The sequence below is a fragment of the Lemur catta genome, chromosome 6 (genome assembly GCF_020740605.2).
Source record: "Lemur catta isolate mLemCat1 chromosome 6, mLemCat1.pri, whole genome shotgun sequence".
Classification (NCBI taxonomy): domain Eukaryota; kingdom Metazoa; phylum Chordata; class Mammalia; order Primates; family Lemuridae; genus Lemur; species Lemur catta.
In genome coordinates, this window is record NC_059133.1 from 96,643,259 (window position 1) to 96,667,522 (window position 24,264).

General features: G+C 49.6%; 2 protein-coding genes across 4 annotated transcripts; one reads left to right on the top strand and one right to left on the bottom strand.

Moving 5' to 3' along the window:
* Positions 1-2,307: 2,307 nt before the first annotated feature.
* NRIP2 (nuclear receptor interacting protein 2) lies at positions 2,308-13,033 on the top strand. The gene is made up of 8 exons (XM_045555208.1): positions 2,308-2,323; positions 3,602-3,773; positions 4,133-4,412; positions 8,348-8,497; positions 10,112-10,194; positions 10,493-10,614; positions 10,872-10,924; positions 11,257-13,033. The coding sequence occupies exons 1-8, from the start codon at positions 2,308-2,310 to the stop codon at positions 11,347-11,349; spliced, it is 969 nt and encodes a 322-aa protein (XP_045411164.1). The 3' UTR covers positions 11,350-13,033.
* Positions 13,034-13,090: 57 nt separating this feature from the next.
* On the bottom strand, positions 13,091-24,135 carry ITFG2 (integrin alpha FG-GAP repeat containing 2). 3 transcript variants are annotated; one of them, XM_045554592.1, is made up of 12 exons: positions 23,907-24,135; positions 19,649-19,744; positions 19,018-19,059; positions 18,674-18,845; positions 17,833-17,972; positions 17,239-17,441; positions 16,762-16,859; positions 16,522-16,575; positions 16,338-16,429; positions 15,436-15,553; positions 14,221-14,394; positions 13,091-14,145 (listed from the first exon to the last, which is right to left on the bottom strand). In XM_045554592.1, the coding sequence occupies exons 1-12, from the start codon at positions 24,000-24,002 to the stop codon at positions 14,042-14,044; spliced, it is 1,389 nt and encodes a 462-aa protein (XP_045410548.1). In that variant the 5' UTR covers positions 24,003-24,135; the 3' UTR covers positions 13,091-14,041. The 3 variants fall into 3 exon arrangements, with proteins under 3 accessions (XP_045410548.1, XP_045410550.1, XP_045410551.1); XM_045554594.1 differs by having other exon boundaries at positions 13,092-14,145; positions 17,239-17,387; positions 23,907-24,134; XM_045554595.1 differs by lacking the exon at positions 23,907-24,135 and adding an exon at positions 23,623-23,774 and having other exon boundaries at positions 13,092-14,145.
* Between the last annotated feature and the right edge of the window lie 129 nt (positions 24,136-24,264).

Here is a 24,264-nt window from a genome sequence, read left to right on the forward strand (position 1 = left end):
TGGTAGTGAGACAGTATTAGTTAGGGTCACAGAACAAAGACACCAGCTCTACTCCTGTCCCACAGCTACGTTCCAGAGAATGGCATTTCCTGAGCATGAGTGGCTCCCAGGGCCAGGCAACAAAGGCCTTATCTGTCCAGCTAGAAAAGAGCAGCTGATATCCCCAACCTCGCCCCATCCAAACCCTCAACTCCAAAGTCTCCATTCTATTCCACAGGCACATTTACTCTTCCCTGGGGTGCGGGGCGTGGACCTGAGCTCACTGGAGGTCCTGAGACAAGCCTGTCCCTGTTGTCAGGCTGGCTCAAGGCAACTTTGCAAAGTGCCCTGGAGCTGTCTTACTCTCACTAATTGATAACGCAGCATTACTCCTCCAAAGGGTGAATTAATAAAGGACTCTTGAAGATGTTGGAGAATTTTCAAATCTAAGAAATCAATTGCTAAGAATAAAGTAAGTTGGAGGAGACGCTTTTCAGCCCCAGGCCCTGCCCAGCATCACACTGTGCGTGGCACCGCTGACCTGTTGATGCATACGGGCAGTCCTGTCGGAACACCTGCAGGACCCCTGCTCAGCATGTCAGTGGATCCTCTTTGACCTCTATCCCAGGCAAACGTGGTAGAATGGATGTCAAGACGTGGGAGGGAGCTGGAAAATTCCACAAAAGCCAAGCCTAGATGAAGCCTGGATCTGGGTGGGACAAATCTTGATAAATGGAATCATAGTATGGTTTGGTTTCTTTCCATGTCATTTCTGTCAGTATTCTCCTTTTGGTACAGTGGAAATTGAGCAGGACTTGGGAGACAGAACACAACGGTTTGATATCTGGCTCGGCTACACAATAACTGAATTTTGGGGAAGTACCTTAAGACTTAATGTAGTGGTTCCTGGGCTGCCATTACAAAGTATTACCACAAACTTGGGTGGCTAAACCAATAGAAATTTATTGTCTCACAGTTCTAGAAGCTGGAAGTCCGAGGGCAAGGTGTTGGCAGTGTTGGTTCTTTCTGAGGGCTGTGAGGAACGATCCGTGTCATGCCTCTCCTCGCTGCTGGTGGTTTGCTGGTAATCTTAGATGTTCCTTGGCTTGTAGATGCATCACCTCAATCTCAGCCTTTACGTTCACATGATGTTCTCCCTGTGTGCATTTCTCTCTGTGTCTGAATTTCTCCTTTTAATAAGAACACGGAATTGGATTAGGGCTCATACTAATGACCTCATCTTAACTTGATTATATCTGTAAACATCCTATCTCCAAATAAGATCATATTCTCAGGCACTGGGGATTAAGACTTTAACATAAGAATTGTGTGGGGGCACAATTTAACCCATAACACCTTCCTTAGCTGTAAATGGGGCTCATGACACAAAACTTCCTCATACAATTTCAGTGGGCATGAAAGTGCCTCAAAGAGGCTTGGTCCACAGAAGCTCAGTGGACATCTGGTTTGTCTGATGTGCATGTGCCTTGGAGCTGTCTGGGTCAGACTGCACCCCTAGGGAGCAGGGCTTGGGTGGGGTACTCAATCGTGTGACAGTCCAACACATATAAACAGGTGTTTGGCCAATGCATTTTTATGATGGTAAAGATGAAAGGCTAGAGAGAAAAATCTGATGACAGATGAGCCAGGGCTATCAAAAGTCTGACACCAAGTGCTGGCAAGGATGTGGAACCTAAGGAGCCCCCAAACACCTGTCTGGAGTGTATGTTGGTATAAATGCTTTGGAGGGCAATTTGGCAATATACCAAAAAGGCAAAGACATATATCTGATGTCCCAGCAATTCCGTCTTAGGTATAGAGAAAAGTTTGCACAGGTGCCCCAGGAGATGTTTGCAAAAATATTTATAGAAGCATTGTTTATAAGAGAAAAAAATAAAAAATAACCTAAATTTCCTAAACGTAATGCATTTATATATTCGAATATCATATTACACGGCAGTTAAAGTGGATTAACTAGAGCTATGCATATCTCATGGATGAATCTCACTAATAAATACTGAGCAAAAAAGAGCAAATTGCAGATGGGGAAACAACCCAAGTGCCCATCAATACATGAGTGGATTAATAAAATGTAGTATATGTATACAATGGAGTATTACTCAGCTATAAGAAACAATGGTGATATAGCACTTCTTGTATTTTCCTGCATAGAGCTGGAACCCATTCTATTAAGTGAAGTATCCCAAGAATGGAAAAATAAGCACCACATGTACTCACCATCAAATTGGTTTCACTGATCATCACCTAAGAGCACGTTTAGGAATGACATTAATCGGGTGTCGGGCAGATGTGGGGGGGGCAAAGGGGATGGGTGTGTACATACGTAATGAGTGATGTGCACCGTCTGGGGGATGGGCACGCTTGAAGCTCTAATGGGGGGGGCAAGGCCAATATACGTAACCTAAACTTTTGTACCCCCATGATATGCTGAAATAAAAAAAAATAATTCTAAAAAAAAAAAGAGCAAATTGCAGAAGAATATATATAGTGGGTGGGGCAAAATCATGATATATTGCTTAGGATACATATACATGTATATGTATAAAGAGTATAAAGAATATGGTCATGATAAACACCAATTCGGGAGGGAGAAGGGCAGGAACAGAGGAAGCTTTGATCATATTGGTAACAAACTAGGTGGTAAATAAAAAGTACTGGTGGCTGGGCATGGTGGCTCATGCCTGTAATCCCAGCACTTTGGGAGGCTGAGGTGGGTGGATCACTTGAGGCCAAGAATTCAAGACCAGCCTGAGCAACATAGGAAGACCCCATCTGTTAAAAAAAAAAAGAAAAGAAAAGTTAGCTGGGTGTGGTGGCATGTGCCTGTAGTCCCAGCTACTCGGGAGGCTGAGACAGGAGGATAACTTGAGCCGAGGGACTCAAGGGTACAGTAATCTATGATCAGGCCACTGTACTCTAGCCTAGGTGACAGAGCAAGACCCTGTCTCTAAAAAAAAGGAAAAAGAAATAAAGAAATATTAAAATATTAGTTATATTATTCTTTATAACTTCTTCATGTTTGAAATATAACTTTTTAAAAGAGGCAGGACTTGGCCAGGTGTGGTGGCTCACGCCTGTAATCCTAGCACTCTGGGAGGCCGAGGCAGGTGGATCGTTTGAGCTCAGGAGTTCAAGACCAGCCTGAGCAAGAGCAAGACCCCGTCTCTACTAAAAAAATACAAAGAAATTAGTTGGACAACTAAAAAAATATATGTAGAAAAAATTAGCTGGGCATGGTGAAGCATGCCTGTAGTCCCAGCTACTCGGGAGGCTGAGGCAGGAGGATCGCTTGAGCCTAGGAGTTTGAGGTTGCTGTGAGCTAGGCTGATGCCATGGCACTCTCAAAAAAAAAAAAAAAAAAAAGAGAGACAGGACTTGAGAACACTCACATAAAGGAGACTGAGAAGCTGGGGCCCTACTTGGGAGATTCAGGGTTGTCTTTGCCATCCCCTGGGACCCAGAAGCCAGAGTAAATTAGCTAAAGACTCTGATATCTGCTACACTGAAAGCGAGAGACCCGGAAGGGTGAAGCCTCTTGCGTTCAGGGGGAGGAGAGGAGGGACTGGCCCCTTCACGGTTCCCTGCTATGCTCTGAACCCAGTTATTGGCCTGCACCCCATCCCTGGGCTGCAGAGAATGCTGGTGGAGGACACAGCTGGGCAGCCCTGGGGTGCGGAGCAGGGCGGGGGCCACACGCACAGGGCTGAGCCGCCTGCATCCCACACTCACAGCCTGCAGGCTGCCGCCCCCACAGTGCACGCACTTCCTCGCAAGCAACCTGGCACGGCACCCTGACAGTTTACAGCACTGTCACTCACCCCCGCGCGCGTATACACACACACACACACACACACACACACACACACACACACACACACACACACACACACACACACACACACACTCCCCTTTCACCGCCCGCTCTGACCAGGACCCCAGAACTGGAGCCGCGGCCGCCAGCCTGGCAGCTGCAGGCCCTCCCAGCCCTCCCTCTGCTCTGGGGCTGGGTTTTTCCAGCTGGAGCCTCACTCCCTCTACCGCAACCTCGGGAAATTGGCGCCTGACGCGGCTGCTCCCGCACCTTATTTACTTCTTTCCTCTTTTCCTCCCACCGAGACCCTCCCGTCAGAAGGGGAGCCGCAGCCCTGACCGGAGGCTGGCAGGAAGAAGCAGGGGAAGCCCCCTCGGAAGCCCCCAGCCCACTCATCCCTGCAGGGGCCATGAGCACGAGGCAGGAGGCCAGGAGAGATGAGGGAGACACCAGGAGGAGGGGACAGCAGGCAGAGCTCCGGGACCGAGCCCACCTGAGCCAGCAGCGCCGGCTCAAACAGGCCACCCAGTTCCTGCACAAGGACTCGGCCGACCTGCTCCCGCTGGACAGCCTCAAGAGGCTCGGCACCTCCAAGGACTTGGTGAGGCTGCCCTCTCCCCTGTCAACCCCGGGAAGTCCCTGCCTTTTTCCTCCGCTTCCCAGATCCTGAGGTCAGGGAGGGAGGGCCATGGAGTGTGGACCCTCAGCCTTGGGATCCCCCTCCCGTGCTGAGATGGGGGAGATGGTCCTGCCAACTTGAGGGGCTTAACCCTGGCCATTCTCAGGCGCCTCACTGGGGCTGTCCCCATGGCTTGGTAGCTCTGAGGGACCCTATTCTCACTGCTCAGCTTCCCCCACCTTTTCCCCTGATACCCCAAGGCTTGGGGGTGGTGAGGAGCTTTGCTGCGTAGAAGTAGAGGCTTATGGGGACCCAGGGACCCTCTGGAGCAGTCGCTTAAGACCGGGAGGGCCTGGCCAGTTCAGGGTTGTGGCTTCCCTGCTCCCTCTGATTCCCTCATACCAGGGCTGTTCATTCATTTGCCCTTCCCCTCAGAGTGAAAGCATCGAGGGTCTCCATTCTTCTCAGGGCATCAGGGCTCCACATGGCTCTCTCCACGTCCCCCAACTCCTTGAGTGTGCCCACCCTCCTTCCTAGGCGGAATGGCCCTGCCAGGCTCCTTTCCTTCCCTCCACCAGGCAGCAGCTTTGCCTCCAGAGCTGGGTGGGCCAGGGCACACCTGCATATATAGGCCTTCGTCCCCTCTGAGAGGCAGTGGTTAAGAGCAGGGCCTTTGGAACCACTTGGCTTGGGATGAGATCCTGGCTCCGCCACTTGCTAACTTGGGCAAGTTATTTTATGTCTCTGTGCCTCAGTTTCTTCATCTGTTAACTGAGGATAAAATTAAGAGTATCTACCTTGTAGGGTTGTCGGGAGAGTTTACATGAGCACATACAAAGCACTTAGAACAGTGCCTGGCTCACAGACAGCACCATCTAAATGCCATTGTTATCCCTCCAGCTAGTATTCCATTTAGCCTGAGAGATGAAGTAAGTTCTGCAGGATTCAGAGAATATGGAATTACATCGGGCCTCTGAGCTGGAGAAGAGAGGAAGGCCTTTGTAGAAGGGCTTGGGAGCACCCTGGTCCCTCGCTCCTCTTCTAGTCGGAGGCTCTAAGCGGAGGTACTCGGCAGGGCACCCTGAGAGGTATGAGGCATGTCTGCTGGCCTGAGGCCACCCCAGCAGCTGCTTCTGCCCTGGGAACTTGAGGACCAAGGCACCCCTCATTGCCTCTCCTGACCTAGCCCTACCTTTCCAGACTCCTCCCAGCCTGGGTTTCCCCTCTAGGAATCCAGCCAAGAGGCTGGGCAATCCCTAAGCCACATCCCAGCAGCCCCCAAAGGGGAAAAGTGAGTGGTCTGAGGACTTCAGTTCAGGGAACTGCCAGGGGCTCGTTCCTCCTTGCAGACACAGCAAGCACGCTGACAAACGGATGGAACAGGGAAGCCCGTTCTTTGGCTCCAGTGGCTAGAACCCTATAGCCTCTACATCTGCTGGGGACCATCCTGTGCCTGTGTGGCCCAGGACAAGATCCTCTCTAAACATTGCCCTCCTAGAGTGGCAGGCCCAGCCTTCTGATGAGAAAGACCTGGGCTTCCCACCACTCCCCTCCACCTCGGGATCTCCCGAGTGGATCTCTGGCCCGTACTGTGGCTTCGGGAGCAAAGATACAACTGTTAGGGAGAACCCCATTGTCTCCTTCCCCAGGAGAGCTCTGGAGCAAACTGCACGACAGTGGGAGAGCCCTGAAGCCTATATCCCCCATGGGAAAGGTGGAGGGAGATGGGAACTGCAGAGCCCTTCTTTCTCGCCAGTCTCAGGGTTCTGCTCTTTCCCAGCGCCAGTCTCCTGCTGGCAGCCTTGCTGCCGAGCAACCTCAAGGGCCTCACTGAGCCAAGGGTCTAAAAATAATCCCAGGCTCCCAGGGAGGTAGGGCAGGTGGAGCCTGGGACACACAGTCATTCCACAGCGGGCATTTACTGAGTGCCGACTATATGTTGAGCCATGCTCTGGGATGTAGAGATGAATGAGATACAGACCTCAGGGGCTGTCCGGGCTGATGGAGGAGTGAAATCCATAAATAACATTTGTGACAGGCCAGGCCGGTGGCTCACGCGTGTAATCCTAGCACTTTAGGGGGTCAAGGTAGGAGAACCAGGAGTTTGAGACCAGCCACAGCAACATATCAAGACCTTGTCTCTACAAAGAATTAGCAAGGTGCAGTGGCGCAGGCCTGTAGTCCCGGCTACTTGGAAGGCTGAGGCAGGAGAATCGCTTGAGCCCAGGAGTTTGATTGCACCACTGTACTTCAGCCTAGGCGACAGAATGAGACTGTGTCTCTAATAACAAAAACAAAACAAAACAAAACAAAATTTGTGAGAAACATGGCCAGGGGAGATACGAGAAGGGCTCTCAGCCTGCTGTGTGGGGGAGGAGCATGAAGAGGTCCGAGAGGGGAGGCTGGAAGAGGTAAATCCTGCACTAATTACAGGATGCACATGGAATCCCAAACTTAAAATAAAAACCTCTCTCCCTAATGAAGCATGTTAAGGCAGCCATCCAGCTGGCCTTGAGAAGAGTTGCAGAAGGAGTGGGGACAGGGCAACGGCACATAGGCAAAAATCAGCCTGGTAGGAGTGGTGTTGCTGGGGCCAATGTGGAGGGACAGGAGGCAGCGGCTGGGTCACCTGGGCCATGGACCACCCTCAAAAGTTTGGGCTCTGTTCTATAAGCAATTGGGGGGGGCATCCTTGATGCATTTAAAACAGGGAAGTAACATGGTTAGTTTGTTTTACTTTGGTGTTTCTCATACTTTAATGTGCACTCAAACTACCTGGGGATCTTGTCAGAATGAAACTTCTGATTCAGTAGGTCTGAGACTCTGCATTTTTAACAGGCTTCGAAGTGATATTAAGGCTGCTGATCTGAGGACCACCCTTTCGAGTAGCAAAGGTTTTAGATAAGCTAGTCTGAGGCTTCAAGCAGGTGTATTTGGAAAACAACAGGCCTGGAGGTAGGTTCTGAAGAACTTAGGAGGGTGTTCCAGTGATCCAGGAAGCTGCAGGGAGGCTGGGGTACAGGCAATAACAGAAAGGAGGGATGAACTCCATAAAGACAGGAGGCAAAACTGGCAGAATCTGGGAAGTGACTGGACAAGGTGGGGTGGTTGTGGATGAAGGAGAGGTCAAGGATGACTCCTAGCACCCTACTTCTGAAGACTTTGTTGCTTCTTTTCATCATACTGTCAACCTTGGGATCTGCAGCCCATTGAAGGATGAAGTCAGAGGGGAAGAAAAAAAAAGGCTCTTAGTAAAAAAAAAAAAAAAAGTGTTACAGGTTTGAGATAAAATTTCCCCCAACCGTAATACTAGTTCTTAAAATATCTGTTCAGCCAATAGGTCAGTCTAACATAGAATGGATCGTTCTCCTCTTCCCATTTCTTTCTTTCCTTCTTTCTTTTTTGAGACAGAGACTTGCTCTGTTGCCCAGGCTGGAGTGCAGTGGCATCAGCCTAGCTCACAGCAACCTCAAACTCCTGGGCTCAGGCAATCGTCCTGCCTCAGCCTCCTGAGTAGCTGGGACTACAGGTGTGCGCCACCATGCCTGGCTAATTTTTCTATTTTTAGTAGAGACAAGGTCTTGCTCTTGCTCAGGCCGGTCTCAAACTCCTGAGTTCAAGCGATCCTCCCACTTCAGCCTCCCAGAGTGCTAGGATTACAGGTGTGAGCCCTTCCCCTTTCTTAATTGCTGAGCAATCTATTGGAGTCCCAGAAAAATGGCATGATCTGATATTGGGGCTCATTGCTTTAATTATCTGACTGCTGGGATCCTTGGCTAAGGTTCTGCCACTTTCTCACTGAGACTCAGGTCTGGGGTGGGGCTGGGGAGGGCATCCTGGGATAGCTAGGTGGGGACCGAGTGGCCTGGATACTTGGGTTTAGACCTGCCTGCCTTCATGTTTTGTGATGGAGCCAGCAGCCACACAGCGTGATCCAGAGACGCCTGGTGGAGGGAAACCAGAGTCGGCTTCAGGGGGAGTCTCCCCTGGTGCAGGCCCTGACTCATGGCCAGGAGAGCAGGAAGACCAGCAGGGCAGAGATCCCAGCTCTTCTGGTCAACTGCAAGGTAAGAGGACTCCTAGGCAGCGACTTTCATCAACAACCCTGCCTGCAGCTGGCTCCTTTCTGTCCTGACTGGTAAGGGAGGGAGGAAGGAGAAAAGGCACTGTCCCCATAGCCTGGACCTAAACACGGGGACCTCTATCTTCTTTCCTTCCTGCCTCATCCCATCTTCCATCTGTGCAATTCCATCTGTCACCATCATTACCCACTTTCCTTGATCAAAATATAATATTTAAATGTGAATACCTAAATACTCTTCAGTGTGCTCTACATATACAAATAGTGTGTGCATGTATGGATAATGCAACTCTCCTGGAATAAGCTTATGTGTGCCAAGGTGACAGCCTTGTCATCTCTGGAGCCATTTAACTAGCCAGTCCCTACTGAACCATTACCAATAAATGCCCACTGGTCCTCTGCTGCCATCTTTGCTCAGCATTTCTTCTGTCTGGATGGCTCTCTTCTTGCTTTCCAATCATTCTACATCCACATTCTTCTATAATCTTTTAAGGCCCAGCTCAGATGTTACCTCCTCCTTGAAACCTTTTCTGATTTCCCTAGTCAGAAACAGCCTTTCCTCCCTCTCAACCTCTTGGTACTTTGCTCACATCTTCTTATAGACCTTAAAACTTTCTACCATATAGTAGTAACATCTTACCTCCTTTAGACTCCTAAAGAACAGCATTCATTGATGTGCCTTCCAGTAATATATCTCATGCACGGTAGGTGTCCGGTAAATGTTTGGAATGAGAAAACTTGGGGAGTGTGTGTATCTTCACGTGTACACCAAAATGTTCATATATATCCCAAAGAAAGTGAACTTGTCTTCCTTGGTTTCCAGCGGTGGACCTCTTTGTTACTCACATCTGAGTTTCCCAACAAGGGATCCCAGTGTTCTCATCTCTCCTCTATTCCCAACCTGGAGTTCTCTAGCCAGGAGGCCCCAGCCTCCCAAGAATTCCTCTACACAAGCATTTCCATTTCTGGCCAGATCTTTCCCAAACTTATGGAATCACCATATATAGTTCCACTTCCTTGTTTGATTCCTTTATCTGAGAGTCAATTTTGCCTCACTCGTAAGAGTCGTACAATAATCAGTTTTAAAGACCCAGTTTAAGGTCGGGTGAGGTGGCTCATGCCTGTAATCCTAGCACTCTGGGAGGCCGAGGTGGGTGGATCATTTGAGCTCAGGAGTTCGAGACCAGCCTGAGCAAGAGCGAGACCCCGTCTCTACTAAAAATAGAAAGAAATTATATGGACAGCTAAAAATATATATAGAAAAAATTAGCCGGGCATGGTGGCGCACGCCTGTAGTCCCAGCTACCCGGGAGGCTGAGGCAGTAGGATCGCTTGAGCCCAGGAGTTTGAGGTTGCTGTGAGCTAGGCTGACACCACGGCACTCTAGCCCGGGCAACAAAGCGAGACTCTGTCTAAAAAAAAAAAAAGACCCAGTTTATTTCACTCTATGAAGAACAAGGAAACAAACAAGCAAAGACTCGGTTTATCCCCTCCGCTCATTCCTAGAAGGGAACCATCGAAGGGCTGGGAAAGTTGAAGGACCCAACCCCAGTCCCTCCTCCTGGGCACTCACTGATCCACCACAATCCCTCTTCCTCAGTGCGGGGACCAGCTGCTCAGAGTGGCCGTGGACACAGGCACCCAGCACAATCAGATCTCTGCGGGCTGCCTCAGCCGCCTGGGGTAAGAGTGTGGCCCAAACATGTGGATGGGGTGGGGGAGGGGTGCACGACTCTGGAAATATACTAAAACCCACCGATTGGACACTCTAAAAGAGTGAATTTTAGGGTATATATTTCAATAAAGCTGTAATTTAAGAAAAGAGCAGCTAGGAGACTCTGGCAGAGAAGATAAGGATTTAGCCCCGTGGAAGCACTGGAGGAGAACCCAAAGTACAGTAGACCGGGACATTAGCTGATTAATGGGACTGGGTGAGCTGGTGGGGGCACTGGTGGCCATAACCCTTGCTTCCCAACCACAGGTTAGGGAAGAGGGTCCTAGAAGTCCCAGCTGGGGACCTGGCACCTGAGCCCCCAACCCAGGTGGAGCGGCTGGAGCTACAGCTGGGGCAGGAGACCGTGGCATGCTCGGCGCAGGTGGTGGGTAAGTCCTCCCCTCCTCCATGGCCCAGATTCTCACCTCTTCTACCTTTCTCTTCTGGGTGGGGCAGAGGCAGAGACTTTCAGCCCTTGCCAGCACAAGGTGCCCTAGAGACGCTCTGGTTATCCCCAGCTCTGTGCCAACATCCTCAGAGCTGGGCCATGGGGGACGTGGGGGCAGAGAAGGGGTGAGGGCTGAGAGGAGGGCAGCAGTGATCACTGGGCACCTTCAGCCTCTTCTGTTTGCAATGGTTCCTGCAGATGTTGAGAGTCCTGAATTCTGTCTGGGGCTGCAGACCCTGCTCTCTCTCAAGGTAAGGCACCCACACTCAGGGCCTGACCCAAAGTGCTGGGAAAAAGAGGGAGAAGGCGCAGGTGTGGAAGCATGGACCAGGTTCTGAGAGACTTGGAGATGTGCAAGTCTCTTCCCTTCCTTAGAGGTTCCTTAGTTACCTGTAAGAGAAAAATCCAGAGAACTGAGTCCTCCTCCCCCCCAGCTCCCCACCCCCGGGGTCCAGGTAAATGGGAATAGGGCAGAGCAAAGAGCAGGTGGAAGTTGTGGTTAGTGGGGGTGACAAAAAAGAGTGGGCAGGGAGACAGGCGACCTGCTGAGGTGACTTCATGTTACCTGCCTCACACCCCACAGTGCTGCATCGACCTGGAACGTGGAGTGCTGCGGCTGAGGGCCCCGTGCTCGGAGCTGCCCTTCCTGCCTTCCTACCAAGAGCCTGGCCAGTGACCACTGCCCCAGTCAGTCCCCAGGGAAAGACCTTGCCTTAGGGAAAGAGCCACGTGGGGAAGGGGCTGCTAGTGCCAGGTGCCTGGGGACTACTGTATCTGTCCCTTTTATTACCACCCTGACCCCACCCCCACCGCGTCCCATCCCATTTCCCTCAGCGGGCCACATTCCTCTGCTTCTAAGCAGCTGTCCTGTCCCCTGGGAGTTTTCACAGAGGGCCCCTGATTCCAGGGTTCTGGTGCCCCTGTTCTCCCAAGGAGAGCACAGTCAGACCAGGACTGCAGAAAGGGTCCTAAGCAAAATGGGGTACCCTCTTGGCCCTCAGCATGGCAGGAACCTGCCTGAGCCAAAGGCTGCACCGACTGCTATTCTCACCTGGCCCCCCAAACTCTACTCAACTGCCTGCACCCCACATCTCTCCTCACCTTCTGGAGCCCATCATATCTCACAACTAGACTGCCACACCTCACCAGCCAGGTCCCTGGCTCTTCTGGTGCCACCTCTCTGATTCTGTGCATGTCTGCTCACAGCAGGGGAATGTAACATTAAACAGAATAATTCAATACAGCAGAGACGGTGAGCTAGTGCAGGAATGTCCCGCTCAGAAGGCTGACAGCATTAGTTACCTTTTTGGGGGTTGCAAATGCCTGATGCGAGCTTTTGTTTGATTACCCTGTGTGAAACCTTGGCTATACCTCTGATACTGACTCCAGGTATTAATCCTTCTCCACTCGCTTTTTGTACCCACCGCACCCCTGACCTTTGGGGCAGTGTGTGGAAGAGCCCTGTAGAGAACCACCCCTGCGTGGTGGAAAGGATGGTGGGCTTGTCGGCACTTGAACTGAACCTATCCAGTGTTCTTTCTTAGTTCTACAACTAGCCACCTCATTAAGCTTCTTTCCTGCCCCGTATCTCTAGTCTCCTGGGCTTAAGCTGCCTGGTCCTGGAATCAGTGGCTTTCCATCCCTCTGCCAGGCTCTGAGCCAAAGCAAGAAGACTGAGGCTCTTTTGACTTCGAGAAGAATCCAAACCTTAAGAGGGCAGACTCCTGAGTGTCTTGCTGGCTGCTTCGAGTTGGGGTAGAGAAAGACAATGGTGTAACTGACCTGAACCAGGGAACTAGGGCCCTTGGGCTGGGAACAGAATCTTGAGCCTGGAGTACATTGGATTAGAGAAGAAGCAGGATGCTGCCCCGTGACACCTGGCCTTACCTTTCCTCAGCAGACTCCCCTGCTCGCACAAGGAAAGGGAGGGGCTCACTCCTCAAGTGTCATGGCACCTGGTCTCAAATCCCAGTTCCTGTCCCTCACTGCCTTGCTCCACAAGCTCCGCTTGCCTGGGTCTCACTGTGCCCTTCTCCCCGTCTGCCTCCTGCTGCTTCTCTGACTGCAGACCCCAGGCCCCGTGGCCGGCCCTCCACTCAGCTGCTTCCCCATTGGAATAAACCCTTATTTCTCTATGCTGACACTCGTCTCTAGTCTTCCTCCCTGCCTATCGGGAGCTGAGTGATATCTCTGCCCTTATTCCCATACAGAGAGGAAAAGGGAACGTAAGCCCCTCCCCAGGTGGACTCATCTGACTGGGGTCAGTATAATTGGGACAATGGCCTTCAAACTCCTGTGTCCACAGCTCGCAGTGGGAAATACACTTTATAGTACACTCGGCACACACACATGCACACAATTATAACAAAATAATACCTACACTGTGAGCCATGGACTTCGTTATTTTCTAGTTTACTTTATTCTATCCTACTTCTTTCAAAAATGCTAGCCACAACCCACCAAAGGATTGCAACCTACAATTTGCAAAACACTGATTTAGAGCACAGAGAACCACGAGCAGATGGAACATAAATGGCCCAAGATGTAATTCTGAACCTGCATCTGATTTTAAATGTCTATTGTCTCACAGACAATAATTCGTTTGGGGTGGGGGAATGGGAGCAAGGCCTGTGAAGCTGCAGGATACTTGAAGAACACAGCAACGTGACAAAACACTGACCCAGCTGCTTCAGTAATGGAGGAAAATCATCTCACCGTTGCTAGGAACGTAAGACAGACCAGACAGACTGTCAAATATCCTGAAAGACCCCTCAAAACAGTTTGCCATTCCTGTAATGATCACCAATGTAAATGGCTTCGAGCTGTGCCAGGACAGACGGAACTGAGGGTAGGGTGGAGCTCTTACCGCCACTGCTCCCCTGGGCCCGAAGCCTGGTTTCCGTAGCGCTGGGGCCATGCAAAAGATTTGAGCTCCCTCCTCACAAACAAGTCTCTGTTTTTCTACACAGTGAGAGTAGGGAGCTTGGGGGAGGAGGTGGCACATTCCAGATGATTTGGAACAAGGCCAGGGTCCCATGACCCTGCTGATGTGATAGGTGAGCTCTATGAGGAAATGGACAGACAGTCAAGTTGTCTCTTTTTTTTTTTTAATTTCAGCATATTACGGGGGTACAAAAGTTTAGGTTACATATATTGCCCTTGCTCCCCCAATTTGTCTCTTTTTTTACCAAAAAGACTGCGGAATCTATAGTTTGCAGTCACCTTAGGGTTGCCACCATCTTTCATGCCCAGAGTGAAATCCTGCTCCTCTACACTATATATTCCCTATCCTGCCAATACCAGGGACACCTTTGGAGGAGGGGGCGGGGCTCAGAGGGGTGCTTCACCAGCTGTGAGGGCAGGTGCAGCTAGGTGGGATCCTGGAGGCTTGAGGGGGCACGCTGTGCTGGCTGGGCCGGGCGGTAGAGGGTTTGGTGAAGTAGGGCACGGGTTGCAGGGAGGTCCTCAGGATCTGCAGGGCAGAAAGGGGCGGGTAAGAGGTTGCGGGTCTCCTGGGCACCCAGGCCCTGGCTTTCCTGGTACTCACCCACACCCAGCTCCTGCAGCAGGCTGCGGTACTCCGGCTCAGCCTCCAGCAGTTTCAGCAGGTTGGTGGACTCCATCCGCTCCAGCCGTACCTCCCAGTACACGTAGATCTTCTGGTTGAATGTGACGTACACGAGGCAGGGGCTGTTGCGGCCCTCTTTGCAGGCATACAGGCCTGGAAGACAAAGGCCAAGAAGTTCCAGGCCCAGTTGTGAGCAATCAGAGAGCAAGACACAAACCTCAGAGTCAGCACTTTTGATCCCCCAACTGCCCTCAGACAAAGAACCACAGGCCCTCTTTCTATTTCTTCCTTTGTTGGGAACTCAGTAAAATACGTAAGATGTGAAAATATCTGTCCTATTCCAGATATGCAAAAAGCATAGTAACAAAAACCAGGCAGGGAGGAGGGGACGGGTATATACATACCTAATGGGTGTGGTGCACACCGCCTGGGGGATGGACACGCTTGAAGCTCTGACTCGGGTGGGGCAAAGGCAATATATGTAACCGAAACATTTGTACCCCCATAATATGCTGAAATTTTTTAAAAATGGCAAAAAAAGACTAGGCAGAACAGCATCCAAAAAGGTGATATTTGTTGATTTTCCCATCTTAGTGATATCCCTGAAGTAATGAGGGACAGACTTGCTAGTCCAAGGGGGGGAGTAACACAGGGTGATCGGAAAGTAAGGCTTCTCTGAGGTGTCGCTCTCTTCTTCCAAGGAATGTAGATTAACCTTTCAGGTTACCGGAGTGTGCACTCCAGAGCACCATTCGGTTCTTCTCATTTTTAGTAACCAAACACATCCCCTAGTCACCTAAGGAGTTTGTGCTGCCTTCCAAGGTCCCTGATTTAGAACTAATGAAAATGCTCTGGGAGAATTTTCTTCAGAGAGTTCTGGCATGCTCAGATGGAAAAGAACTTCCTGATGTCTTCACACATCGCAGACATAGATGACAAGACCTCATTCTATCCTTTAAAATATTCAGAGATGGAGAACTCACTGCTTTTATTTCTTATTTATAACTGTCAAGATGGCAATGTAGCACCCACCCATCACCCTCAAAAGAAAGAGCTGAAGAACCCATGAGTTCATGAAGACTTGTATTGGGGATACGTCGAGTGGAATGGAGAGGCAAACATTTATCTAACATGCTAACACACTTATCCAACTTAAGCATGTGAGAGAGGGGGGGCCTGGGGCAGGGGTCCCACCTGCACAAAAGGCACGGATATTTTCATCCACTTGGAAGCGGACAACAGTGCGGTTGTGATCGATAATATACGTCTGTCCATCCCAGGCACAGGCAACTACCTCCTCGTGCCCATTGCCCTGAAAAGGAAAGGCCAGAGACAAAGCTGTAGGAGTGGCAAGGAGTTGCTCTAGATGGAGATTTGATGACGGAAGCTGGATGAATATAAAGGAGCTATATACTTGACTCTGACTGACAAACTGCGAGCTGGGGAAGAACATTTCCCACGTGGTAGGCACAAAAGGGGGCTGTCAAATGAGGCACTGTGCAAAATGCTCACAATGACCCCAGGGAGTTGGCATTATCATTCCCAATTTCATCCAGTGTACAGACATAAAGTCACTCACCCAAGGACCCTCAGCCAGGAGGCAGCAGAGTAAGGACTCAAACCCAGCCCGTTCTACCTGCCTTCAAAACATGCCGCTTCTCCTAAAGCATCAAGCATGCATCGTGGCAATAGAAAGCGTGGCGGCCACCTGCTGATTCATGGGGCACAGTGCGATTAAACAGGCGCATTGTTCTCTTTTTTACATATGGAAAGGAAAAACTTTGAAATATACATCTGGAGTTGGGACTGATAACTTACTTTTAGACTCTAATAGTAACGCGTTTTTCTTTGGGGCTATTACTTCTACCAAAAGGTATAGAAATGATAGATTTTCCATCAGCACAGTATAGTGTTAAATACTGTAAAGTAAAGAGGAAACAAATTCACGTCAGATGAATTTAGACCATCTGAATTTGTTTCCTCTTACTCTGCATCTCTAAAGAAATGTAAGATAAAGAATGGCCTGATTATTTTAAATCTCATCTCATCATGTGAAGAAGGCAAGAATGCTCTGCTCTACCAGGTTTTCCACTCACCGTGACATCTAATTTCTCCAGGGCAAAAAGCTGGTGATCCACTTGCACTGACCACAGCAGCTTGTCTGCCTCCTCCATAAGCTTCAGTGTCCCTGCAGGGCAGACGCAGGCTGGGGCTGGGCGGCACAGGCCCAAGCAGACTCCATAGGCATAAAACCCCCCTCGTGATCCCAGCATTACTCACCATCCAGGGTGCACAGGGCAAAGAGACCAGAGCCACCACTCTCAGGGCCGTGGCCTGTGGGTAGGATGGAAGGCCCAGAGAAAATGTGAAGGGCAGGGCAAGATCAGAGTGATGGGAAGAGGGGCAGCCAACAGCAGGGTGGGAAGGGTGGGACAGACATGAGAGAAGGGCCTGGCTCTGCTCTCCCCCAGAGCTGATGGTGCCCCCCAGCTCCCTCCCTCATTCCCACCCCACCTTCACCTTGTTTGATGTTGCCAATCAGGTGAGTGGAGACATTCTTGTTGTGGATACGGCCAGATGTCTGGTGCAGCACCACATCTCGGGCAGCTGGGGTCTCCCTGTGGGCAGGAGGGTAGGTGGGCCAAGCTTGAGGCCCAGTGAGCTGAGTTCTCCAGGCTCTTTGTGGCTGCTATCCCTGCAAGAGCTTTCAGGATTTGAATCAGCTTGGAACCTACTGCTGACCCTCTCTGGCTCATGGGCAAATAGAACAGAGAGCGATGGGGCTGCCAGGCTGGAATCTCAGAACCTCTTTCAGGTGCTGTAAGATTAAAGGCCAGGAATCCCTGGGTCCCAGAATAATATTCTTTAATGGGGCAGAGGTGCTTGGGTTGGGATCTAGATGCAGCAGTCTGTCAACTGCAGACCCACCTCACTACCATGTGCCACCTGGGAGCCCATCTTGCTTCCATGTAACCCTAGAGGCCTGAACGTCCTTACCTACTGCCCTCTGTGGCCTCCTCAGAGGAAGGAGGGGACTTAGCGTCCTTGTTCCAGGTACACAGCAGAATTGCATAAGCACAGCCTGGCTGAGATACCATCAGTTCAGGAACACCCAGAGGCCCTGGAGTCACCGAGAGACTGTCCACCTGCACCAGGAAACCAGGGCTTAAAGGGGGATGGAGAGGCAAGGAAGTAGGACCCTGCAGAGAACAGGGGAGAGGTGGGGCAGGGTTCTGAGAACAGCCCTTCAGGCTTCAAGGGTAGCAGCAGCACTCTCGAGCTCTCAGAGCTCCTGGCTGGCGCCGTCCTCTCCACACGACCATCTGCTCTCCCCTGTGCATGCCCAGCTAGGGCCCAGGTCCACACCCACCTTCACACTCCTCATTCTTAGCCCAGTGTCCGTCCTCTTTGCCTGTTGCTAGCCATTTCCTAAGACCCTGGTTGGAAATGATATCTTCGGACCTCTCTCAACAAGGTGACTTTCCCTCCCTGCCACCCTGGCCCCGTCCCACAACTGTTCTCCCACGGGCTCCTCCGGGAAGCCTTCCTCCCAGCTCCCTGGGCGCCTGGACCCCACACTCAGCCTCTCACCTGACCCTCCAGCATCCATTTCTTGAGGGACACCAGCTGCCCTGTCAGGTGTTCAGGGCCCTCACCTAGCTCCTCCCAGCGGAAAGCGCGCACCACACGGTCCGTGTAGCCCACCACCAGCTCGCAAAACCCATCCCCATCTGTGGGCACAGAGAATAAGACGGCTGTGGAGTCGCACATGCGGCCCCCACTGGCACTTTCTAGCCAACGTAGCTTCATGCCCGACGTGCTGTGCTCTACTCACCTCACACAGCCTGAGTCAGCTACCTGCCCCTGCCTCTCCTTGCGCTGGGAACATGCCACCGTGCACCTATTCCGCGGCTTCCATCTGCCCTCTGCCCTCAGACATGCAACTCAACTGCGCTGAGTCATCCTGTATACCTCCCGCCACCTGCAAGCTCCCTGTCTGCCTTGTTCATCCTCTTCCACCTTCCGTTTTTTACCAAATAGCACCTGCTCAGCAAGGACTTCCCTGACAACTCCATTTGAAATCGCTACCTCTGCCTCAGCACTCTCTAGTCTTTTCCATGATTTATTTTCTCCACAGCACTTATTACCTTCTGACATACTATTTAATTTTCTTGGAAATTGATATTGTTTCTTTCCTGTCTCTTCTTAGTAAGGTCCAAGGGCAGCGATTTTTGTCTGTTTTATTCACTATAGCAATCCTAGTCCCTAGAGTGACGCCTGGCTTATAACGGGAGCTTGGTAACTCTACATGAAATACATGACAAGTGCACAAGTGAATATGAGCTCTCCCTCTCACCCCAACCCTCGGGATGTGCCCTAGTGCCTGCTGACTCCGACTATCCTGGTCGCCTGCAGAGGTAGCCATGCCCACCGATGTCGCTGATCAGCATGACCTTGGTGTTGGCAGGGATGTGCTGCTTGAAGACTGGACGCTGCTCCTCTCCCATTAGTGTCTCATGGTGTCCAGAAGCATCCAGGACCTTGGCAGGTGTCAGGTCAAACAAGTGAAACCAGCCTTCAGCACTCACTGCCACCAACAGGTTCTGGGAGAGACAGAGGTGGACTGGGGAGGGAGGTTTGGGTATAATCTTGATAATTACATCACAGAGGTCAGGGCTGAAGCCTTTAACCCTCAAATGATTTCCACTTGGAGGTGGGGACCAAGGTAAGGCCTCGGAGTTCTACCAAAGTCCCAAGGTCCCCTAGAGGTCTTACCTTTCCTTTATTACATAAATCTCCAACCCCAACGCAAGTCAGCTGTAACAGAGAAAGTGAGGCTCAGGGAGACACCAAGGAAGACTGGTACTCCCCGATCCCTGCAACATGACAAGGGGTGGGTTTTCTAATTACCATCATTCACTGAAAACTTGTGCATGTGACCTACATTGATGATCTTTATTAATTTGATTACTGTGCTATAGGTTCGGTTTACCCAGACGGCAATATGATGCCCCAGGGCAGTTAAGACAATTTGAGCTTAAAACAAAACAAAAACCCAATATCTAATATAGCTAGACTATCATATTTCTAGGCTTATTCAAATTATTGCCCCCGTTTTTGACTATATTTTGTAAGATCAGACAAGCATAGGCAACTTCCATCAAGTAGTACCAAGGAGTATTTTACAACAGAGAAAACACCCAGGCTTGTGTACGTGTGTGTGGGGAGACAGATGGAGTACTGCCTGGGGGCTGCTCTCCCCGAATCAAATTAGCCAGGAAGCAGTGGCTGGTTGAGTAGCTGGGGAGTCAGGACACACCAGTGAGCTCCTGTTTCGGGCTCACCCTTGGCAGAACCTGGACAGAAGGGACTTCTTCCCTCAAGGCCCAGGGAGGTGAATACTGACCATTCCCTGGCAGGAACAGGTAAGCCATGGCCGGCTGTCATCATTCTTATACACAGACAGCTTCCCGCTGGTGTCTCCCACCACGAGTTCATTTAACTTCAAACAGAGAGACAAGAGAGTATTAAGATGGGGTCCTGCTGAACCACTGCCAGCTCTTCTCTCCTTGGCCTAACCTGGAAAAATCACAAGACCTCAACTTGTATCTTCACCAACTTGATTAAAAATTTTTTGAGACCAACATAGCCATAGTTTCTCAGAAGTTGTTTATGTCCATTTAGGGGTGGGTGTGTGCATCGGAGGCAGGAGAGGTTGGAGGGATGGCGGCTACACAGAATCTATATCTCAGGAAAGTGACACCTGAGCAGTTCTGTGCCCCACACGCCTGACTTCAGCTCTGCTAATTTGATCATTACAAAAGGACATGTTTCGAAAACAGCCCAAGACAGTGGACTTTTGGAGACTCTAACTTCAGACTTTGTATTTAATTAGGGTCCAAATAAAAAGAAATGCCAGCTCTGGGGGCCCTCCTTCCTCTAGCCAAGCCTTTGGATCTTGTGTGCATGTGGGTGCACATGGGAACACACAGGGGATGGTAGGGCCTGAGAAGGGGTTGTCCTGCACTCTGGGCCTCCAGTGCCCCCAGGCGGTGGCTAAGGTCTCAGGAGGGATGCTCCCTGCATAGAGCCCTTTCTCCACCATTTGTGTTTGGGCAGCTACTCTTTTCAGGGGCTAAGGATGATAAACAGGTGGCTTCAGACCCTATTTCTGCAAACAGCTTCCTGATTTCCTCTTGGAGGTACAGCTGACCTCCCTTTCCTGCCCTCCAAATAGACTGAACTAATATTAGACTCTCAAGAGATTTAATTCTAAAGGAAACAGAGATAACAGATCAATAGTAAAGAAACATTAGAAACAAATTGGGATTTATTAATAATGATTTATTTGAATCTTTGACTTCTTTTTTAATAGGGGAGTTTCTGGTGAGAATATTAGATTATAGAAGCATAGAACAAGTTTATTCACATCAAACCCTCTACACCTGACGTTTCAATTGTGGCACCCGAAAGAACTCTGCAGACACCCAGGGGAGAGGCTGCATGGTGTACAGGTTCAGAATGCAACTGCCTGGATTTGAATTCAGCTCTCTCTGCCTAAATTTTTTCATCTATAAAATGAGAATGATGAGAGTATCTGCCTCAGAAGGTGGTTGTAAGAATCAAGCTGACGGAGGAAAGCATTTAGGGCGGTAATTGGCATATAGGACTAATAATACCTGCTGATTTTTTAGCTTCTAGTTAAACTCCTCCAAGGCGAGAACTTAGCATCTTTCATTCAATTCCATTTTTTTTAATACATTCATTCAATGAATGCCATAGTACATAGTAGGCCCAAGATAAATGTTTGGTTAATGAACAAATAACAAAAAAGATTTTTCTAAGAAACAAAAGTCAGAATGAAAGAGAATGTCCAGCCAGCCCAGGAGTTTTCAGGTAAAACTGGACAATCAGTTAGGGGTATAAAGATAAGTGCCACAGGCTCCCTGCTGAGAAGAACCTCACACTTTAACGGGTGCACAGACACAGGAATAAAGCCATAAAACAGTGTATAAGTGCAGTGAGCAGGTAGATCGGCACAGCCAGGCAGAAGGTAAGGCAGCAGCAGGCCTCCTGGAAGAGGACATTTCCAGGGCAGCCCACTTGCTTCCCACCAGTTCTAATTGTCTGTGGCTGAGCGTGGCCTAGGCCTGTAGAAGTCATTTGGTGACACTAAAGAACCCCAGCTGAAGAGTACACCATCAGTCAGAAACGCTACAGGAGAAAGGAGGTGAGATGCTTCCATGATCTGCTTCAGCCTTCCATAGGCTTTCTCTTCCCAGGTGCAGCCAGGTTTCAGGAGGCATTCCTACAGCATATGTATCTTATTTCTAGCTTCTTCTCTTAATGGGAAATCTTAATAAATCAGTTTCAAAGAACTTTAAGCCAAGGGTTTATTAGGCTGAAATCAGTGTTTTTCCTGTTCCCAAATCTCCAAATGTTGGCCTAGGGAACTACTAACAAAATTTCTATCCATACTCATGTGGGCCAAGTGTACCACACCTGATCACTCTCCAACTATCACACTTACTTGCCCATCTTTAATTATATTTACTAATAACAGGCAAAGCTTTGAAATACATTTGCTTTTTAGCATAATCCTCATTTATTCAAAAACCATTTATTGAGTGCTTGCTATGTGCCAGGCACTGTACTAAGTATTGGGAATATAGCAGTGAAAAAAGAGATTAAAAAAATTCCAATCCTCATGGAATTTAAAATAATGGAGCTTACAACTTAGGTGAAAAAAAAAGGTAGTATAATATACCTAATATTGCAGAACTGGGTGTGTGACTGTGCAATTCACTTAGAGAAGTACAAATTCAAAAAAGCTAGTCTATAAAGCTATGATAAAAAAGTATTTTCTCTTTTTTTTTTTTTTTTGAGACATCTCTCACTCTCCTGTCTGGGCTAGAGTACAGTGGCATCATCATAGCTCACTAAAACCTCAAACTCCTGGGCTCAAGCATCCTCCTGCCTCAGCCTCTCTAGTAGCTGGGACTACAGGGACGTGCCACCCACCTGGCCAATTTTTAATTTTTTTGTAGAGATGGCATCTCGTATGTTGCCCAGGCTGATCTCAAATTCCCGGACTCAAACGATCCTCCTGCCTTAGCCTCCCAAAGTGCTAGGATTACAGAGATGAGCCACCACACCCAGGTGTATTTTTCTCTTTTAATTGAAGAGGGCAATCACATAAAATAGAAAATAATGTACATCTAAAGTCACTTTGTTAATTTACTGTTTAAAAATGCCTCCTTGGTTTTCTAATAAAATTGTACTGCTTGGCATATGAAGAAATGTGAAAGCCCAGAAAGCATAATACAAATTTACGAGAATAACTCTTACCTCCCTAGAGGAGGTAGAGCCAAAAGAGGCCTCATAAAATACCTCTCCATCACAGCATTAGGGAGAGTGGGAAATGAGGATGCTTTAGTTCTTATATTTTGTGAGGGGAAAAGAGCACAGAACAGTCCAGGAGAAGAGGATGAAAAGTATGGTGGCAGAGTAGAGAAATAGTGCAGAGGCGAGGAGAGCAATACAGTGCTTTGCATTAAAAATTAGGAAATGGATAATGAATGAAAGATAAAGTCTGGAAAAAAGAGCATTTGACACCATCTCCTTTAATGGTCCACCAGAGAATCCTCTACGTATTTTAATCAACGCGCCTCATTATATTTTGTCATTCTTGTGACTATCACCCACCTGAGCATTTTTTAATTCCCAGAATGTAGCAAGAGTCCTGGGCACATAATGAGCAGTTCAATAAGATTCTAAAAATGGAAGCAAATACTAACAACTACAATGCTAACACTTACTGAGCATTAACTGTGTGCCAGGCATTGTTTTACCTCGTTGATCTGTATTAACTTTGATCTGTATTAACTTATTTAAACAACGAGAAAAGGAACGACTGCTAAGGAAAGAAAAGGTTGGTGGACATTGTTTTTGTAATTCAACAAAGGTGTAGCACTTTAAAGTTGCCAGACATCTACTATGGAGCAGGCACTGTGGAAACCTTACATTGTTAAGACTGGGATGGTGGGGTCGAATGTGGCCTCGGCCAGAGGCGCCCCAAGACGGGAGGCGAGCCAGAGAAATACATCAACCTACTACCGCGCACCGAGCCAAGTTTACTCGCAGCAGAGGTGCGTTTTCAGCCTGTGTTAAGCACGGAGGCTTTCTAATTCTGTGAGGGTAGAAAAAGGGTCAGAGAAGTCTTCGGAGGGGCGAAGCCATAGGCACAGCGGTATTATTATTTCCAATTTGCGACTGAAAAAAAATTGTCTTTGAAAGGTAAAGTGATTTAAGAAGCGAAGCCACTGAAGGCGGCTTAACTCAGAAGCAGTAATCCAGGAAACTTGGCCAACTAGAGCTTACCAGACTCCCACAGTGAACAAGTTACTAAATTAGACAGAGGGATCACTATCTGTAACGCTATAAAAAAAAAAAAAATACTTCCAGGATACCAGACCAACTAATCCGGTGACGACGAGCAGACACTGAAGCCATCTGCAAAGCTTTCCCCCCAGCCCGCCACACTAGCGCTAGCGCGCATGCGTCTGCTTACGCGGCACGCTCGCGCGGCTTCCGGCCCGGCCCGGCCCCGCCCCAGCCCGCCCTGCGCAGGTCGGGCCTGCGGCTTTCAGTGCGCATGCACTCACCGTGTCGTTGTCGACGTCCCCGAGGCAGATTGCGTGTGGAAAGAGGCTCCCGCTAAACTCCAGTGCCACGCGCTGCACGTAGCTAACTGATCTCATGGCACTTCCAAAGGCCGAGGGATCGGGGACGCTACTGAATGTTCCCCGAGCCCCCTCCCGACAGCCACCGGAGCGGAAGGCCACCTAAAGCGGAAAGTTACGTCACCGCCTGAACCTCCTCGCGTAACCCTAGAGAGGAGGCGGGTCTTCCGAGGCTAGAGGCGGGCTTACCCCAGGACTGATGTGACTGACAGCGCCACGGGCCAGTCCTTTTCGCTAGAGGGATGAAGCTCAAAGGTTGACCAACCCTGACGTGACCGTG

What these genes read in the sequence shown, in the direction of transcription:
- NRIP2 (XM_045555208.1), top strand. An exon ending in GTGCACGCACTTCCTCGCAA is followed by an intron (nt 3,774 to 4,132) that starts GCAACCTGGCAC and finishes TCCCGTCAGAAG; the next exon opens with GGGAGCCGCAGCCCTGACCG. An exon ending in TCGGCACCTCCAAGGACTTG is followed by an intron (nt 4,413 to 8,347) that starts GTGAGGCTGCCC and finishes TGATGGAGCCAG; the next exon opens with CAGCCACACAGCGTGATCCA.
- ITFG2 (XM_045554592.1), bottom strand. Translation starts at nt 24,002, where the DNA reads ATGAGATCAGTTAGCTACGTGCAGCGCGTGGCACTGGAGTTTAGCGGG. An exon ending in GGGACGTCGACAACGACACG is followed by an intron (nt 19,745 to 23,906) that starts GTGAGTGCATGC and finishes CTCTGTTTGAAG; the next exon opens with TTAAATGAACTCGTGGTGGG. An exon ending in TGCCCTGTGCACCCTGGATG is followed by an intron (nt 16,430 to 16,521) that starts GTGAGTAATGCT and finishes TCTGCCCTGCAG; the next exon opens with GGACACTGAAGCTTATGGAG.